Source organism: Staurois parvus, unplaced genomic scaffold, assembly GCF_062004578.1.
Source record: "Staurois parvus isolate SC_StPar_1 unplaced genomic scaffold, SC_StPar_1.0 ptg003264l, whole genome shotgun sequence".
In the NCBI taxonomy this organism is placed as follows: domain Eukaryota; kingdom Metazoa; phylum Chordata; class Amphibia; order Anura; family Ranidae; genus Staurois; species Staurois parvus.
In genome coordinates this window covers 1,379-22,155 of record NW_028321060.1, presented here as the reverse complement: position 1 = coordinate 22,155, position 20,777 = coordinate 1,379, and the positions used below count along the sequence as shown (strand labels likewise).

General features: G+C 45.6%; 2 protein-coding genes across 2 annotated transcripts in view; one reads left to right on the top strand and one right to left on the bottom strand.

The window, feature by feature from the left end:
* The window catches only part of LOC149428400 (55 kDa erythrocyte membrane protein-like), a gene marked incomplete at its 5' end in the record, with an annotated part of 28,745 nt that extends 18,670 nt beyond the window's left edge, over positions 1–10,075 (top strand). Inside the window, 2 exons of the mRNA XM_089667463.1 lie at positions 2,481–2,552; positions 3,607–10,075. Coding sequence (XP_089523589.1) covers positions 2,481–2,552; positions 3,607–3,783 — 249 coding nt within the window. The remainder of the gene's footprint in view (positions 1–2,480; positions 2,553–3,606) is intronic.
* Positions 10,076–12,739: 2,664 nt separating this feature from the next.
* Positions 12,740–17,505, bottom strand: LOC149428399 (lys-63-specific deubiquitinase BRCC36-like; the record flags this gene model as incomplete). The annotated part of the gene is made up of 3 exons (XM_089667461.1): positions 12,740–13,013; positions 15,136–15,179; positions 17,348–17,505. Coding segments are annotated over 3 exons (354 nt in total), but the record flags the coding sequence as incomplete, so codon positions are not given.
* Positions 17,506–20,777: the final 3,272 nt, after the last annotated feature.

Below are 20,777 nucleotides of genomic sequence, written 5' to 3'. Positions count from 1 at the left end.
GAAGATCCCTGAATTAAAGGATAAGTACATGTAAGACCTATATTACGCTCAAATATGGATCTGTGGAAGAGGGAGGTTGGGATTAGTTCCCTCAGGGAAAAATGATAAATGTAGGCATTACCTCCGTAACCTTATCAACCACTCAGTGTCCTCCACCCCTCTCTGCCAATCCCTCCACTGACCTCCACCCCTCTCTGCCAATCCCTCCACTGACCTCCACCCCTCTCTGCCAATCCCTCCACTGGCTTCCAACCATTGTCCTCCACCCCTCTCTGCCAATCCCTCCACTGGCTTCCAACCATTGTCCTCCACCCCTCTCTGCCAATCCCTCCACTGGCCTCCTCTCAGTGTCCTCCACCCCTCTCTGCCAATCCCTCCACTGGCCTCCGCTCAGTGTCCTCCACCCCTCTCTGCCAATCCCTCCATTGGTCTCCGCTCAGTGTCCTCCACCCCTCTCTGCCAATCCCTCCACTGGCCTCCATCCCTCTCTGCCAATCCCTCCACTGGCTTCTGATTGCCCAGCGACCTAAATTTGAAATAATAACCTACAAAACTAATCACAACTCTGCTCTGAGATGCATCACCTATCTTTTCTTCAAATATCACCCAAATCAGCCACTCCTCAAGACATCCTTCACTCAAATTGTGTCGTCCTTCCCATGCTCCTCTCCAGGATTTTTCCCAGAGCCTCTCCCATCCTCTGGAACTCTCTACCTCTGTCCAGCTACCTCATACTCCTTTTAGGCGATCCCTGAAAACTCCTCTCTTCAGCGAAGCCCATCACCCCTCGTACTGGCTGAACTTTTATATAGGGATGCACCGATTTTAGCAGCTGAAAATAGGGTTTTTGGCATTGTGCCGATAGAGGGGGAAAACAAAAAGTGCTGATAATGGCATGCTGTGCCCCATAGACTTCAATGAAAAATCCCGTCCCATTCATTTCAAAGCCAAAATGTTCCCTAGTGGCTTCAGTGCAAAATCATGTCCTATAGACTTCAATGCAAACCCCCTCCCAGTGACTTCAGTGCAAAGACGCCAGCCATGTTAAATTTAAAGAAACATTTTTAACAAACTTTCCGTTTTTTAAGTGCATCCTAAATTTTCGGTTTTGGCACTGACATTTTAATTTCAGTGCACCTCCTACTTTTATCACTTCCATTTGCTCATCCTCTACAGTTATAACCTTTTTGTACCGCTTGCTCCACCCTAGTCACATAGTTAGTCTGGCTGAAAAAAGACAAAAGTCCATCCAGTTCAGCCATAACCCTTACAACCCTTTTAGATTGTAAGCTCTTATGAGCAAGGCCCTCTTGTATTGTTGTATTGTCTCCCGTTCTATTGTAAAGCGCTGAGCAAACTGTTGGCGCCATATAAATCCTGTAGAATAATAATCCTCTTAACCCCTCCCCCTCCTGAGGATTACAACCCCCCCTCCCCCTTCCTGACCAGGCCATGTTTTGCGTTACGGCGCTGCGTTACTTTAACTGACAATTGCGCACCCAGATGAAATTTACGTCCTTTTTTCCCCACGAGTAGAGCTTTCCTTTGGTGGTTTTTGATCACCTCTGCGGTTTTTCAATTTTTTTGTGCTATAAGCAAAAAAAGACCGACCATTTTGAGAAAAAAAAACCTATATTTTGGACTTTTTGCTATAAAACATGTCCAGTAAAAAAATTTGAAATCAAATGTAGGCCAAAACGTATTCTGCAAAACGAAAAAAAATTCCCAATACGTGTAAATGAATTGGTTTACGTGAAAATTACAGCGTTTACAAATGGCGGTATAGATACTGGGATTTTTTTTAATTTTTATTTTTCCTTCCTGGCAATGGCGACGATCTGCGACTTTTAGCGGGACTGCGGCAGACATTCTGACACTGGAGGGGTGGGACTTGGTGTCATTGACATTCCCAGTGACACCAATACAGTGATCAGTGCTAAAAAAAAAAGCACTGATGCTGTACCAATGGCACTGGGCAGGAAGGGGTTAATGTGAGGGTCTATCAAAGGGTTAACTGTGTGCTGGGAGTGGTTTACTAGGGGGTGGGGGGTGTGCTTCACTGTAAGCAAACTAATCAGGATGGTTGTGCTGTGTGCCGGAGCTGACAGGGAAGAAGACCTGTAAACAAAACAGTCTTCCTCCCTGTCGGCGATTGTCGGTAATCGCCAGCCGGGACCCAGTGATTGAGATCTCCGGCCACGAACGGCCGCACGCACCCCCTACCCGGACATGCAAAATCACGTGTGTGTATATATACATGTTTTTGCGCACCCCTGCCGCCATGTAGCAGTATATCTGCGGGAAAGCAGTTAAAGCCCACTTATCTTTGAACTGTCATTTGTTGATTTCCTTTAGTCCTCTGGTACTGTATACATGTATGGTAGTGAAGGACACAAAACTTCTCATTTTAGGGAATTATTTTATTGATGTATTTGGTGATTTCTATTTTGTTGATTTTTTTTTTTATTTTTGTCTCCCAGACTCTGAAGATGGTGCGCACAGCAGAACTGGCTCCGTTCATTGTGTTTGTGTCTCCTACGGATGCTGACAAAGTAAGTGAATGAAGACCTTGCCCCACCCCCACCCCTAGATCTATTCTACCAGCTGAAGCTTTTCTGTGGGCTGAGCAAATCTGCTTCTGCTCTCTTGAATGCATTCTACATACACTGCCATGGGGGAGCTATGGAGGTCACCACAGTTATGGTCTGACTGCCATTCTAGGGGGCTTCCCTATAGGAATATATGCTGCCCGCATAACACATGTGCGATGGCAAAAGGGTGGGCTTTACACTGCACACGTGTGTCACCGGGCAGCCAATGTTTCTGTGCTGAGAGCGCGTTCCCAGCACTGAGGCTGTGTTGTTCACCAGGGCTTACGATCAGCAGGACTGGCTGTTGATCACGTGACCTCTGTGACTGCCGATCACAGCAATCCCATGATCGCCAATCCTTCAGCAGATAACTGTAATCCCATAATCGCCAATCCTTCAGCAGATCACGGCAATCCCATGATCGCCAATCCTTCGGCAGATCACGGTAATCCCATGATCGCCAATCCTTCGGCAGATCACGGTAATCCCATGATCGCCAGTCCTTCGGCAGATCACGGTAATCCCATGATCGCCAGTCCTTCGGCAGATCACGGTAATCCCATGATCGCCAGTCCTTCGGCAGATCACGGTAATCCCATGATCGCCAGTCCTTCGGCAGATCACGGTAATCCCATGATCGCCAGTCCTTCGGCAGATCATGGTAATCCCATGATCGCCAATGCTTCAGCAGATCACGGTAATCCCATGATCGCCAATGCTTCAGCAGATCACGGTAATCCCATGATCGCCATTGCTTCAGCAGATCACGGTAATCCCATGATCGTCAGTCCTTCAGCAGATCACGGTAATCCCATGATCGCCAGTCCTTCAGTAGAAGTTTGAGGCGGTATAATTGTGTGTCTTAGTGTTGTGTTTATTGTATCTGATCCTAGATTGTAAGCTCTGATGAGTCGGCCCTCTGATTCCTCTGTATTGTACCTGTACTGTCTGCCCTCGTGTTGGCGCTGTATAAATCCTGTATAATAATTTGTCTGGTGTTTTCCCCCCCTTGTAGTCGGATGCACTGCAGAAGCTTCGTACCGACTCTGACGTCCTCCGCACTCGCTATGCACAGTACTTTGATCTGACTCTGGTCAATAATGACGTGGAACAGACTGTGAACGACCTACTCGAAGCTTTTGATGCTGCATGTGCCTCTCCCCAGTGGGTCCCGGTGTCTTGGGTATATTGACTTCCATCCTTTATTACCGCCCCCAAACATCCGCTCCATTTACAGCTCCGCATACAAGATGTTACCTTTTTAAATTTTTAATTGGCAGTTAGTCCCCGGTCACACTGGGCGCGACTTGGCATGTGATTCGCATGCTATACGACTTGCAAATCGCATTGCGAGTCGCACCCTATCGTCCACAAGTACAGCGGTCATATCGGTGCGGTTTCGACTTAGTCGGAGCCGCACCGATTTCTAAAGTTGACCATGCACTACTTTTGGTGCGATTTGCATAGACATCTGTGTCGGATGTCTTGCAAATCGCACTTGAAATTGGCATCTCACCCGACTTTGAAATTGTGCGACTTCACTGTAAGTCGCGCGATTTCAAAGTCGAGATTGGTGTGACCGGGATATTACCGATGTGAACATGCCTGTGCTGATGAGTAGTTCGGTGTTTTTACAATTCTGATTATCAGATTAGGATTTTTTTGTGACGTTCCCTGAAGACCGGCGTATCTTTATTCAGGTCCTCTGTGTGTAATATCAGAACCTGGTGTATTGCCCCCTGAAGTTGTACAAGTATGGACCGGTGTTCCTACCCTGAATGGTTCATACATTTCCTCCAGATGTGTGTAGCAGTGCTGCAGCATTTAGCATCTGTGGGCTCCCCCAGGGAAGTGACAGGGCTGAGCTTTGTGGAGCAGGGAGGAGCTTTGTGTCACGCGGAGTGGGGGGGGTGGAGCTTTGTCATGCGGAGCAGCATTGTCATGTGGAGTGGGGAGGAGCTTTGTATTATGTGGGTGGAGCTTTGTCAGGTGGCGCTTTGAGTCACGCGGAGCAGCATTGTCATGTGGAGCGGGGAGGAGCTTTGTGTTACGGGGGTGGAGCTTTCTCAAGTGGAGCTTTGTCAGATGGAGCGGGGGTGGAGCTTCGTGTCACGCAGAGTGGGGAGGAGCTTTGTGTCACGTGGAGTGGGGGGTGGAGCTTTGTGTCACGCGGAGCAGCTTTGTGTCACGCGGAGCGGGGGTGGAGCTTTGTCACACGGAGCGGGGGTGGAGCTTTGTGTCACGGGGAGGAGCTTTGTGTCACGTGGAGCGGGGAGGAGATTTGCGTCACGTGAACAGACCGTAGCGCAGTTCATGTAAGGCAGCCTAGGATGTGAGTGTAGATCCTCTGTGACTGCCGTGTATAGATGGGGCTGTGCTCTGGAGGACATGAGTGGTTTCAGGAGAACAATTGTGTTTTGTAATTGTTTGCATTGTGCTCCTGAACTTACTAGAACCATTGACTACTCCAGGAGAGTACATCTCCAGCACAGCCCCTTTATACCTTGCATATTAGACCTTCCATTTCTGGGAGTGTCTAGTTACTGTCAGTGCTGCTCCAGCTCCTCTCCTCCCTACATAGCCTTTTATGTAGCTGCCAGGGGAGGAGCAAAGTGGAATACTGTGGATCAAGGGTGGGCAGTCTTGGTGCTTCAGCTGTTGTGTAACTACAAATCCCATGAGGCATTGCATGACTGACAGCCACAGGCATAATGGGACTTAGTTTTACCGTCCCTGAAGGGCTCAGGTTACCTACCCCTGCTATAGTGTTCCTTGAGTGACAACGCTGAGTCTGCTGACATCACATCCAAGATGGCGGCACCCAGCAGCTGTCTCTGGGATGTCCACACAATGGAGGCTTTTACAGTAACATAACGTGCCTAAAATGCACATCTAATGTTGTGGACTGATTGGTGATGTCTGGTCTGGTGCCGGGGTCTCTCTTCAGCTTCAGTCATGTACCTGTGATCAGGGGTGTATAGATGTTCCAGGTCCCTCGTGAGGCTGCGGATCGGATTGGCTAGAGCAGGGATTCATTGCTACGTTTCTTGCATGAGCGCCAGGTACATACGCAGCAAACCTGATCCTAGGCTAGATGGAACCCTCACAGTGCGGTCCCGGTCCTCGTGAGCCGAACATACACAGCATTCAGAATCCAGAGGTACGCAGAACCCCAATTCTGGTATACTGCAGAGTATTATACAATGAAAGTATTAAATCCTATCCCATGAAGCAGGCTGATGGGAAATGACAGCTGGGGGTGTCTGTCCCTACATTCATGGTGATCCTTTATGGACCGGTTATTAGCACAGAACAGAATACAGTTTAGAAATCAATTTTTAAACAAATTCTGCAGAGAATATAGCTGGTGGTTCAAGGAGAACCCAACTCAATAATCAGACTGTATGCAATCAGAGCTGTTTTTATTTATTTTTACCCCTCCCCATTATCAGCATGAGCTCCACATTCCAACCATTTCATATCAGCTAAGAGCTGAACTTCCTCCAATCAGATGGGGAGAACTGCAATGAGGTTCGGGGCTCAAGGTGGCCATACACTTGTACATTCCTTTAGGTCTACCATTCGCTATTTGTATCCAGTCACTAGTCCTATTCTTGTACTAAACTGGGAGAATTGTCTAGTTTTGGTAAATCTAAAGGAGACGGTACAGTCAGATTGTATAGTGTGTGGCCAGCTTCAGTTACACCAGTTATTTGCTACTGAGCTATTTAATCCCTTGCTGGCGCATCGCATTAAACTAGAATGACACAGGAAGTTTTGGGCAGTGCAGCCATCTTACTAGAACAGCTAGAATTTACTAAACATGAAAATATATATATATATAAAAATATATATTTTCATTCCAATTTTTCGGTTTTATTTTTTTTTGTATATTTTCAACTTATGATTTTTAGTGCTAGCACACAGGGGAAAAAAAAAAAAAAAAAAAAAAAAATATATATATATAAAAAAATTTTTTTACTTTCCCTGTGTCATAGCAATAAAATCACATTAAAAAAATTTAAAATATACATGAAAATAAAAACAGAAAAATTGGAGCCTCCTCACATATGCAGACATTTCGGTTCGGTTTTCAGCCATATGCATTCCGAATTTTCGGTATCTGTTTTGGCACCAGAATTTTAATTTTGCTGTGCAACACTAATAAAAATATATATATAAAATGTAAATTATAACGTAAGCTACACCTAGACCATGCACTGGTGGCCAATTGCACAGGATTGGCACATTTTGCAACCATGCCAGATCACTCCTTACCTGTGTAGCTTACTCCATAGAAAGCCCAATATACTATGAGGGTTGTACTGACAGTAAAGTGGCCATAACTTTTAGGAACTTCTATAGGTTTTTCAGATTTCATGTTGGTAGAGTAACTTCCTCTATAGGAACTCTTCTTCTTTTCTTCATTGCATGTAAATGATGGAATCCAATTAGAACCAACATGCGGTCATTGAGGCCTTGACAAAGGAGCGGACTGACTGACGCAGAAGGCTACTGAATGCTCCAATCAGTGGCGTCATCTCCATAAACATTCTGTAGCCTTCTGTGGATGTCAGTCAGCCCGCTCCTTTGTCAAGGCCTCATGTTGCTTCTTATTGGAAACCATTTACCTACATTGAAAAAAAAGTTAATAATTTACAGAAGTTGTCCAAATTTCACGTTAGAGTAGCTTTTGTTATTGGAATCCATTTACCTGCAATGAAAAAAGTTAACAAAAGCTACTCTAATGTGAAATTTGGACAACTGTAAATTAACTTTTTTTTTTTCCAATGCAGGTAAATGGATTCCAATAAGAAGCAACATGCGGTCATTGAGGCCTTGACAAAGGAGCGGACTGACTGACTGACTTACACAGAAGGCTACAGAATATTGGACACCATTGATTAGAGCAAGGCCTTCATATTGGTGACTCATATCAGTGGTGTCATCTCCATAAACAATGTCTTCTCATTGGTGACTCTTGTCCGTGGTGTCATCTCCATAAACAATGTCTTCTCATTGGTGACTCTTGTCCGTGGTGTCATCTCCATAAACAATGTCTTCTCATTGGTGACTCTTGTCAATGGTGTCATCTCCATAAACAATGTCTTCTCATTGGTGACTCTTGTCAGTGGTGTCATCTCCATAAACAATGTCTTCTCATTGGTGACTCTTGTCAGTGGTGTCATCTCCATAAACAATGTCTTCTCATTGGTGACTCTTGTCAGTGGTGTCATCTCCATAAACAATGTCTTCTCATTGGTGACTCTTGTCAGTGGTGTCATCTCCATAAACAATGTCTTCTCATTGGTGACTCTTGTCCGTGGTGTCATCTCCATAAACAATGTCTTCTCATTGGTGACTCTTGTCAGTGGTGTCATCTCCATAAACAATGTCTTCTCATTGGTGACTCTTGTCAGCGGTGTCATCTCCATAAACAATGTCTTCTCATTGGTGACTCTTGTCAGCGGTGTCATCTCCATAAACAATGTCTTCTCATTGGTGACTCTTGTCAGCGGTGTCATCTCCATAAACAATGTCTTCTCATTGGTGACTCTTGTCAGTGGTGTCCAATATTCTGTCGCTTTCTGTGGATGTCAGTCAGCCCGCTCCTTCATCAACAACTCAATGACCGCACGTTGCTTCTTCTTGGATTCTATCATTTACCTGCAATGAAAAAAGTTACGAATAACAAAAGCTACTCTAATGTGAAATTTAGACAACCTCTGTAAATTATTAGAGAAGGATGTTGAATGCACTTTGTAGTCACAGAAATTCCGTACACAAAATAATAAAATTCAATGTCACTTTATTAACGCCATCTCTAAAATGTGTTAATAAAGTAACGGTACACAAAAAAAAACAATTACTTTATAAACACATTTTAGAGATGGTGTTGATAAAGTGACATTGGTTTTAATATTTTTTTTTTTTTTTGTGTATGGAGTTTGTGCCTACAACGTCCATTTAATATCCTTCTCTAATATCAAACTTTCGGGATGTGGCACGATGGTATTGGCTGGGTCGTGACCTCCTACCACCCGATGGTCGTCCCATTTTTTTTTTTCAATATACAACCTCTGTAAATTCATATAGTTATTCCCACTTTGCGATCCTTTCAGCACAGCCCTCGTATTAGCGGTGCGACCATAAAATAACAGGTTGTGACAGATAAAACAACCAATCGTGAGCCTAGTTCTTGTCCAATGCACGGTGCCCATCAGAAACGTTTCACATGACCGTTACATTCGGTGTGCCATATCGCATATATTATGTCCAAAGGAATTGCGCATTCGTGCGTCAAGCGGTAGAAGTGATTAGGGACAAACTTCGGATTGTCAGTGTTTTGGCTGGGTTGCTCACCAGAATCCAGACTAATCTTTGTAAACAAACATCAGCCGGGGAAGGGGGGTCTGCCTAACATCAGCCGGGGAAGGGGGGTCTGCCTAACATCAGCCGGGGAAGGGGGTCTGCCTAACATCAGCCGGGGAAGGGGGTCTGCCTAACATCAGCCGGGGAAGGGGGTCTGCCTAACATCAGCCGGGGAAGGGGGTCTGCCTAACATCAGCCGGGGAAGGGGGTCTGCCTAACATCAGCCGGGGAAGGGGGTCTGCCTAACATCAGCCGGGGAAGGGGGTCTGCCAAACATCAGCCGGGGAAGGGGGTCTGCCTAACATCAGCCGGGGAAGGGGGTCTGCCTAACATCAGCCGGGGAAGGGGGTCTGCCTAACATCAGCCGGGGAAGGGGGTCTGCCTAACATCAGCCGGGGAAGGGGGTCTGCCTAACATCAGCCGGGGAAGGGGGTCTGCCTAACATCAGCCGGGGAAGGGGGTCTGCAGTAACACAGATGTGGCTGCACCGTTTGCACCTGCTGGGGTTGCTGCTCCATAAATAATTGGATGTAATTTGTGACCATTTTGCACAGAATTTTCCTGATGCAATTTCTCCCTCTGAACATGCGATAGTTTTATCAGACCCATTGAGATTGCAGTAGAATGACTGAGCCGTCCTCTCCTGTGTAGCTCGATCCGAATAGTTGTCATGCTGTCCGAGGACCCAGGCAGACAGGCTTCACTTCCTGCTACAGGCCAAAAGCTTTATGGAATATTTGCTTCCAAGCAGCTAATAAAGAAAAGTGGGGAGGCGGGTAACTAGCTTTTCCGATGTATTCATTTCCAGTTTGTGTGTTTTTTTTGTTTTTTTTTTTGCCTGGAGTTCTCCTTTAAATTGGATTGTATTATGTAAAAAGTGACCCATTGCCAGCAGTTCTGTGACGACCCCCCCCCCCCGCTATGCCATGACCTCTGAACTACAACATGTGTAGCTGTTATTGAATTTTATCTGCATTGGCGTCTTAGTTTAAAATATTTGTTGATCTGTTATTGCTGAAGTTCATTGACATTGTTGCAGGAAAATATTCTTCTAAACTGGATGATATAATTGTATCAATGTGAACATAAAAATAAAATATATTGGGGAATAAGGCCTGCGTGTTGATTTTAGTGGGTTTTTTATAACCACACATACAGTTTGCTTTGCCCGGGATCACACTATGCGGTGCAGGTTGCCACATTCTAATTTGCACAGGAATCAGTGCCTTCCTGTGCGAATTACATGCAAATGTCTGTGCGGTGCGATGAGCCATACATTTTATGACTCAAAACGCATCCGCACCTGAATCGCAACGTATGGGTACACGATCCAATTTCTAGCAATCGCATCACATTTTGCAATCTGTTTCGGGGTGTTCTCAATTTTAACCACTTCAAGTCCAGACACTTATCACTTTTTGAATGACAATTGCGTGGTCATGCAACACTATATCCATATGAATTTTTTTTTTGCATTTTTTTTTTTTTTTGAGACAGATAAAGCTTTATTTTGGTGGTATTTATTCACCGCTGGGATTTTTTTATTTTTTTTGCTATGTAAATGCAAGTCCAAAAATTTTTACAAAATTTTGTAAATAGTATTTCATCATAAATCTTGGCCAAAATTTATTCCGTTGATCTTTTATAGTAAAAAAAAAAACAAATTAGTTTACCTAAAAATTATAATGTTTAAACTTTTTTACATACTGTCACCCTAGCAGTACAGTGTCACCATAGGGGTGGTGTGTTTTTTTTTTACACTACACACGGATTGCTTTTACAGCCTTTATGGGTGTAAAAGCAATCATTTCTCCTCTCTGTCTGCATTCTTGCAGCCATTGAGAACTACTGAGTGAGCAGTGATTGGTCACAGCTTGTCACATGGTACAAGGCTGTTGTGAATAGCCCTGTACCATGTGATCTCTGTGATCATGCACAGATTTCACACGTAGGAAGCAATACGTGAGGGTACATGAGCAATTTTGTGTTCTATTAACCCCTTTGCAACAGCACCTCCTGGCCCTTTAAGAGTTTCAGAAGGTGGGTGAGATTTTAGGGTCATCTGACTGCCGTGATTCGCTGTCACATGATTGGAAAAGGTCCCAATCGCAAGGGAAGATCAGGACCTTTCCGTGAGTCACAGACATGTGCTTGGAGCGCGCTCTCAGCCCATTTGTATTTTCAAATGGCACGCAAATATGCAGCCACTCAGCGTCAAGGCTGAGAAGCCACATTTGTGTGCGCTCAGCGTCAAGGGGTTAAAAGGAACTTTTTTGTTTTTTGTTTTTTTCCTATGCACAGAGCTGGGTTGAGATCCCAAAAAAACAAACTACTATTATGCATTAAATCTCAGGGCAAGTGAGCGCTTAAAATAGATTATAAAATCAATAAATGAATAAATGAAAATGAGACAATAGCAGCTGAACACCAAAAAAGGTACCGTATAAACCTTCAAAATAATCAGAATACATAAAAAGGGGGGGGGAGGTGCAGCGCTAACTAAATAAATACACATTTATATAAACCAATGTAAAGGTGCTGTTAAAGTGCAAAAAGGTGACTATAAATAATGAGTATAGTCCATAACGTGGTCAAAACCCAAGAGAGTCTTCAAAGAACTCCAATGCCTGGATTCGTGGATGAGGTGATAAAGGTATAAAGATTGCGCACTCACCAGATACGCAATCCAAATGCGCATTCAAAACAGATAATCCTAGGGTCCTCATACGGATCTGGTCACAAAAGCCCCTCGCCACTTGATAGTGTTGCCACACATAGAAGAAAAAAGGCCGCTCTGCAGACGTAAAAGGCTCCCACCGGAGCCCAAAGAACAAAAGGAGGCCAAATAGTGCGATACCTTATTGGCAAGGGGTATTTATTCCCAAAAAAACACAATACAAGCAGGGGCAGGAAAGATACTGACCATACAAAGATTTAGCAAATGGCCGCCGGCGCGACGTCACACCGCTGTAGCCGCTCCCTGACGCGTTTCGTGCGGAAGCACGTAGTCATAGGGGGTAAGCTAACCCCCTATGACTACGTGCTTTCGCACGAAACGCGTCAGTGAGCGGCTACAGCGGTGTGACGTCACGCCGACCGGCGCCACGAGGGCCCCGGTGGCCATTTGCTAAATCTTTGTATGGTCAGTATCTTTCCTGCCCCTGCTTGTATTGTGTTTTTTTGGGACTAAATACCCCTTGCCAATAAGGTATCGCACTATTTGGCCTCCTTTTGTTCTTTGGGCTCCGGTGGGAGCCTTTTACGTCTGCAGAGCGGCCTTTTTTCTTCTATGTGTGGCAACACTATCAAGTGGCGAGGGGCTTTTGTGACCAGATCCGTATGAGGACCCTAGGATTATCTGTTTTGAATGCGTATTTGGATTGCGTATCTGGTGAGTGCGCAATCTTTATACCTTTATCACCTCATCCACGAATCCAGGCATTGGAGTTCTTTGAAGACTCTCTTGGGTTATGGACTATACTCATTATTTATAGTCACCTTTTTGCACTTTAACAGCACCTTTACATTGGTTTATATAAATGTGTATTTATTTAGTTAGCGCTGCACCTCCCCCCCCTTTTTATGTATTCTTACTATTATGCATTGCAGCACCAACACATGGTATAAGCTACAGTATACAGCAACACCCATGGGAATGGACTGATCCCAGCCTGGCTACAGGTTGTTTAATATGATGCATAATAGGAAATATTACCGCCCCCCCCCTACCAAAATGCTAAACGTGACTTTTTGCTTTTAAAAGAAAAAAAAACAAATGGGGCAAGACATTTTAATATTCTTTGCAATATGGAAAAAAAATAGACGATTTACACAATTACGACAATGTTAAAAAAAAACAAAAAAAACAAAAAAACAAACCTAAAATAAGAACCCCCGTTCAGTCTAAGCTCTCCAACTCCTGCATTAACGTCTCTTTCTCCTGTTCCAGCTCCAGGGCGCGCTGATGATTCTGCTGTAAGCGATCTTCCAGCCACTGTAGGAGCGGCCCGCTAATTGCAGACATTTGACCACACAAGTTCTTCGTAAACACTGCAAGAACAGAGAATCCAACATATAAAACCTCTAGAAAGTTGCCGGCGTCTTTTTAACCCCTCACCAGCCGCATACAAATTCATAAACACCGAAGTTTTACACAGGCTGCCCAGTCACTGGCTGCTGCCGTAATCAGGAGTCTGTCCTACCGGTTTCTTTTTCTCTCTCTCTCCTCTTTTGGGGGGCTCCTGACACAGCTATATTGCTGACATTATTGGGGGGGGTGGGCTCCTGACACAGCTATACTACTGACAGCATTGGGGGGCTCCTGACACACCTATACTGCTGACAGCATTGGGGGGGGGGGCTCCTGACACAGCTATATTGCTGACAGCATTGGGGGGTGGGCTCCTGACACAGCTATACTGCTGACATCATTGGGGGGGGGGGCTCCTGACAGCATTGGGGGGTGGGCTCCTGACACAGCTATACTGCTGACATCATTGGGGGGGGGGGCTCCTGACATCATTGGGGGGTGGGCTCCTGACACAGATATACTGCTGACATCAGCAGGGGGAGTCTTGTCACAGCTATGTTGCTGACGTTAGCAGGGGAGAGGGGGGATAATAGGGGGGGGGGTCCTGACAGCTATATTGCTGACATCAGTGGGGGACTGGGGAATAATATTGGGGGGTGTCCTGACACAGCTATATTGCTGACATCAGTGGGAGACGGGGGGGACAATGTGGGGGGGGGGGCTCCTGACACTGCTATATTGCTGACAGCGGGGGATAATATTGGGGGGGGTCCTGACACAGCTATATTTCTGACATCAGTGGGGGACAGGGGGGGACAATATGGGGGGGGGGGCTCCTGACACTGCTATATTGCTGACAGTGGGGGATAATATTGGGGGGGGGGGGGCGGCTCCTGACACTGCTATATTGCTGACAGTGGGGGATAATATTGGGGGGGGTCCTGACACTGCTATATTGCTGACAGTGGGGGACTGGGGGATAATATTGGGGGGGGGGGTCCTGACACAGCTATATTGCTGACATCAGTGGGGGACAATATGGGGGGGGGGCTCTTGACACAGCTATATTGCTGACATCAGTGGGGATGGGGGGATAATATGGGGGGCTCCTGACACTGCTATATTGCTGACATCAGCGGGGGAGAGGGGGGATAATATCGGGGGGGGGGGGGTCCTGACACAGCTATATTGCTGACATCAGTGGGGGACAATATTGGGGAGCTCCTAACAGCTATATTGCTGACATCAGTGGGGGATGGGGGATAATATTGGGGGGGCTCCTAACAGCTATATTGTTGACATAAGCAGGGGAGAGGGGGGTTGTAATACATTGCAGCTTCCCAGGCCCAGCCACATTTGTTTTTTTTTCCCCTTTTTGCACCTGATGATCCTTCTGATCACACTTCCTGTGCTGGGGTGACCACGCTCCCTCACAGACACCATCTCTATGGAGGAGCAGCATTGTCACTCTAGAACAGCCTCTCTCAACCTTTTCTTCACAGAGGAACCCTTGATATAACTTCCCAGTCTCAGGGAACCCCGGCTAAAAATGACTACATCTACAATTCATGATACATTAGTGATGGTTATTGGGAAGGATCGCCCCCCCCCCTTACAGATTGCTAAAAAAGATAAACGGTGTCAGTGGGAACTTACCTGAGAGGCAAAAACTGCCCTTTGCTCAAGGAACCCCGAGCAACCGCTGGAGGAACCCTGCTTGAGAAACCCTGATCTAGGACATGATCCTGACCCCGATCTAGGACATGATCCTGACCCCGATCTAGGACATGATCCTGACCCCGATCTAGGACATGATCCTGACCCCGATCTAGGACATGATCCTGACCCCGATCTAGGACATGATCCTGACCCCGATCTAGGACATGATCCTGACCCCGATCTAGGACATGATCCTGACCCCGATCTAGGACATGATCCTGACCCCGATCTAGGACATGATCCTGACCCCGATCTAGGACATGATCCTGACCCCGATCTAGGACATGATCCTGACACCTTCTAAGATGGTAATAATAAAGGTTTATTTGTGGCTTAAGGAAATGGTTTGCTTTTGCTACACTTCCACTTAAAATGGACCAATGCGTGTGTTAATATTTTTGCATTTTACATGAAGTAACTTACCAGAACCGTTGTGAATCTTTGTGACAGAATCTAGATGTCCCAGACTAAAAAAAAAAGAATAAAAATCAATATAAATCATGTAATGCACTTCATGTTATGGTGTTTTAAGGCCTCATGCACACGGGGCATTCTTGTTCCTAGGGGTGTCACAGTTTTTATTCCTGCCTCTAACCTCCCCTCCTACGTGCCCATGCACACAAATGCTGAACCCCGCTGTGTTTTGGGATGCAGTGGCTGAATTCAGGGGATGGTAGAAATGAAGTGTTCACATCTTCAAAGTTGAGCCGCAGTGCGCTTTGGAAAAAGTGTCCTGTGTGAGTTTTGTGGCGTGCGATCCGCTTGGTTTTGGACATCTTTTTATATCCTTTTCCATCTTTATGAAGCTCCATTACCTTGTTACGCAGGACTTTTGACAGTTCTTTTCTGATCCCCATGGCTCAGTATCTAGCCTGCTCAGTGCTTCCACGTAAGAGCTAACAAACTCATTGACTATTTATACACTGACACTAAGTGCAATTTAAAGTCACAGATGTGGGACATTAACCTCTAATTGGCATTTTAACCCGTATGTGTCACCTTGTGTGTCTGTACCAAGGCCAGGCATTCCAGGGGGTGGAGACTTCTGATCTGAGGGGCGGAGACTTTGGATCATGGCCATTTGGGTGATTTCTGTTATCAGGATTTAAAAAAGGAGCCAAACTATGTGATAGTAAATGGCTTCATACGATCATCATCCTTCAATAAAAGAGCATTTTTTGGCACGATCCGTCATATTTTCAATATCAATGCCAAAATTTCACAATTTCTGCCAGGGGGTGCAAACTTTTGAGCACAACTGTATATTACCATTTGTAGATGCTAACATTTTCACACAAACCAATTAATACACACGATTTTTTTTTTTTATAAACCAATGTGTGTATTAATTGGTTTGTGTGAAAATGTTAGCATCTACAAATGGTAATATACAGTTGCAAGAAAAAGTATGTCATTGATGGGAAAATGAATTCCAGAGTTTATCAAGACATTTTGCAGGAAAACATACGACCATCTGTCTGCCAACTGAAGCTGCGCAGAGGATGGGTGATGCAACAGGACAATGACCCAAAGCATACAAGTCATTCAACAAAACAATGGCTGCAACAGCACAGAATACGCCTTCTGGAGTGGCCCAGTCAGAGTCCTGACCTCAACCCCATTGAAATGCTGAGGCATGACCTTAAGAGAGCGATTCACACCAGACATCCCAAGAATATTGCTACACTGAAACAGTTTTGTGAAGAGGAGTGGTCCAAAATGACTCCAGATCGTTGTGCAGGTCTGATCTGCAACTACAGGAAACGTTTGGTTGAGGTTATTGCTGCCCAAAGGTTCACATACTTTTTCCTCCCTGCACTGTGAATGTTTACATGTTATGTGCAATGAAACCATGGCAACATCTAATGTTTGTGTAGTATTATGTTCAGCAGACTGTGTTCTTCTATTGTTGTGACTTAGATGACGTTCAGAGCACATTTTATGCCCAATTCATGCAAAACTCCACGTAATCCCAAGGGGTTCACATACTTTTTCTTGCAACTGTATACACTGGAATTTTTATCCTTTTTTTTTTTTTTTTTTTTTTTTACAAAGATGTCACAAAATACGTTTTGGCCTAAACTTTATGAAGAAATTTTATTGAAATGTTTTTACTGCATGTTTTGCAGCAAAAAAAAAAAAAAAAAAAAAAGTTTAAATTTATTTTCCCCATTTGTAGCGCAAAAAAACCCCCAAAAAAACCCAGTGGTGATGAAATACCACCAAAAAAAAAAAAGGCTCTATTTGTGAAAAAAAAGCTAAAAATTGCAGATAGGTTGCATGAACGCACAATTACCAGTTAAATTAGCGCAGAGCTGTATAGCAAAAAATAGCCTGGTCATGGGGGGGTAAATCTTCAGGAGGCCACGTGGTTAGAGATGAACTTCAAGAGAAGCAAAATCCAATCACTACCAACTGAATGCTGTTAGGGGGACTCAGCAAGTCCTCCCACTACTGGCTGCCTGCGGGAAACTAGAGGAGGGGGCGGAGACCAGACCAGTCACCTCGCACAAGGAGGGAGAGCAGCACTGAGCGGTCTGTATTACAGGAAGCTCCTGCACTGATCCAAACCATGAAGAATACACACGGCTCTTGTATTTGGGTAACGAGCTCAGCCGGGATTTTCTCCGCATACCTGTGTATTCTACGATAGGCATCTTGCTCTTCCTGGCAGAGGATTCTGGGAAGTTCCACAGCCGACTCCAGACACACTTTCCGGATGGTTTCCTGTGGAACCACGTGAAGTGGAATCTCTATTCTTTCATACCTGATAAAAGACAGACAGAAGTCAATGTACCGTCACAAATCCTAAACAAAAAGGTGAGGTTTTAGACCGCCCAGGCATTAGAGGGCGGATGTGTGGAAGAATGAGATGCTGGATTTGGACGATCGGAAGTTCGGTCAGATCGGAATAAGGTGATTGTTCTGGTGAGGCCGCTCTCAACACACATATTGTTGGTTCACAAATGACAATTGAGAACAGAGGGCTCCAAATTGCGGCCCGGGGGCCAGATGTGGCCCTTTGCTTGGTTTTATCAGGCCCTTGGGGCCCCCATTTCCTCCCAGTGATGACACCAACACTGGGGCTCGATTCCTCCCAGTGATGACACCGACGACGGGGCGCCATTCCTCCCAACGACGGGGCGCCATTCCTCCCAACGACGGGGCGCCATTCCTGCCAACGACGGGGCGCCATTCCTGCCAACGACGGGGCGCCATTCCTGCCAACGACGGGGCGCCATTCCTGCCAACGACGGGGCGCCATTCCTGCCAACGACGGGGCGCCATTCCTGCCAACGACGGGGCGCCATTCCTGCCAACGACGGGGCGCCATTCCTGCCAACGACGGGGCGCCATTCCTCCCAACGACGCCAACGACGGGGCGCCATTCCTGCCAACGACGGGGCGCCATTCCTGCCAACGACGGGGCGCCATTCCTGCCAACGACGGGGGGCCATTCCTGCCAACGACGGGGGGCCATTCCTCCCAACGACGGGGCGCCATTCCTCCCAACGACGGGGCGCCATTCCTCCCAACGACGCCAACGACGGGGCGCAATTCCTCCCAATAACGGGGCGCAATTCCTTCCAATGACACCAAGGATGGCTGTGCACAGCCATCCAGAGTAGTATGCCCGAGCCAACAGGGAGGCAGTCCTCCTCCTCATCGGAGATGCTCAGTAATCACTGGCTGGTACCTGGTGATTGACAGCTGTGGACGCACGCACGCGCGCACGCACGCACGCACGCACGCACGCACGCACACACACACACACACACACACACACACACACACACACACACACGATTTTGCGCATCCCTGCCGCCCTGTAGCAGTACTTCTGCTATAGGGCAGTTGGGATGTGGTTAAACAATCATTTTAGGTCTGAATATTACACAAAACCCCCCAAAACATTTTCTGAAAGCAGGAGACCCTAGAGAATAAAATAGCGGTAGTTCCATTTTTTTTGTTTTTAATTTCACACGATATTACCACAGAGGTCTAGAAAACACAAAATGTCGGTAAAAAAAAAACCACACTGAATTGAATTGTACAGCAAACAAAAGACAATAAATTAGCCCATTTTTGGTAAAATATAAAAGCTGAGGTTGTGCCGAGTAAATAGACACCCAACATACCATTGCTCTCACTCCAGTGTGTGTGGCGATATGCAACATGTGTACATTTTCATGCGTAGGTGCCCCGACACGTGCGTTTATGTTTGTACGTGCGTATAGGTGGGGGTGGGATGTGCTTGGGTCTAAATTAAAAAAAAAAAAATATTTTTTTTTTACTTAATTTTTTTTTTTCATCACATAGGGGACATAAAGTCCCCTATGTGATGATTTTTTGGGTGACAGGTTCTCTTTGAGACATGCCTGGTCTAAAAGTCCCTGCATGTCTTCTTTGGGCTCCATTAGATGCATGGCAATGCAAACCGCATTCCATCCATTGTATACAATTATGTGAGCTGTGACTGGCCCTGTCTGTATCATGTGACTGCCTTGACTAATCACAGCCCATCTGTATCATGTGATCAGCTTTGCCCAATCACAGCTAATCACAACAAAAGACTGAATGAATCCGTTTCATTCAGTAACAAGGATTGCAAATATCAATGAAATACATCGGTATTAGCAATCATGACATGAAGAAAAAAGAAAAAAAAAATCCTGATCACTCACCCAGAGTACACTGTATTGCTTTGGTCACAGTGTGTTGGAAAAAAAAAAAAAAAAAAAAATAGAAACATTTGAAAAAAAATAAAAAATAAAATTCAATTATTATTATTTTTACCAAAGAAATGTAGAAGACCTAAAATTTATGAAGAAATGTTATTTATTTGCAAAATTTTATAACAGAAACGAAGAAAGTGCTTATTTTCAAACGTTTCAGGTATTTTGTTTTATTTAGCAAAAAGTAAAAAAAAAAAAAAAACTCAGTGGTGATTAAATACCACCAAAAGAAAGCTCTATTCGTGTGAAAGAAATTCAAATTTTTTTTTTTATATAGGAACAGTGTTGCATGACCGCGCAATTGTCATTCACAGTGCGACAGCCCTGAAAGCTGAAATTTGGCCTGGGCAGGGAGGGGGTATAAGTGCCCGGTATTGAAGTGGTTAACATCAGCGATTTGGCAGCCAGTCACACTGCCTCCCGCCCGTCATACAGTGTAATAACGGGCGCAAGGTGGTTCTCTCGTTCTGGGAGGACGTCATATGATGTCCTCCCATTCTAACCGCGCATGCGAGGCTCCAGGAGCGCGCAGCGCGGTGATCGTCGGTGCGCTGTGTCCCTCGGACACAGCGGATCACCAATCAATGGAATGAGCCAAAGATGGCGGTTCGGTCATGTGATCAGCGGTGTCCAATCACAGCTGATCACATGTAAATAGGGAAATGCCGGTTATTGGCATTTCTCTCCTCTCGAGTTGTCACGCTGACAGAGGAGGGGAGAGGAGAGCCGGTAATCGTCATTCCTCGGAGGGGACATGTACACTGATCATCAGAGCACTGATGAGCAGTGTGCCCTGATGATCAGTGTAGCCCCGGCAGTGCCACCTATCAATGCCAGTCAGTGCCGCCTAACAGTGCCATATATGAGTGCTGCCTTTCAGTGCCCATCAGTGATGCCTGTCAGTGCCCATCAGTGCCACCTACCAGTGCCTCATCAGTGCCACCAACCTGTGCCCTTCACTGCAGCCTCATTAGCGTACATCAGTGAAGGAGAAAAATCACTTAGTTTTTGTTATACAATTTTGTAAATAAATAAGAAAATTTTTTTTTTTTCCCTCAAACTTTTCAGTGGTTTTTGGTTTAAGAAAAAATAAAAAAACCCCAAGGTGATTAAATACCACCAAAATAAAGCTCTGTCACAAAAAAATGATAAATGATAAAAAGTTCATATGGGTACAGTGTTGCATGACCGCGCAATTGTCATTCAAAGTGTGAGCGCTGAAAGCTGGAAATTGGCCTGGGCAGGAAGGGGGTAGAAGTGCCCGGTGGGCAGGAAGGGGGTAGAAGTGCCCTGTAGGCAGGAAGGGGGTAGAAGTGCCCGGTGGGCAGG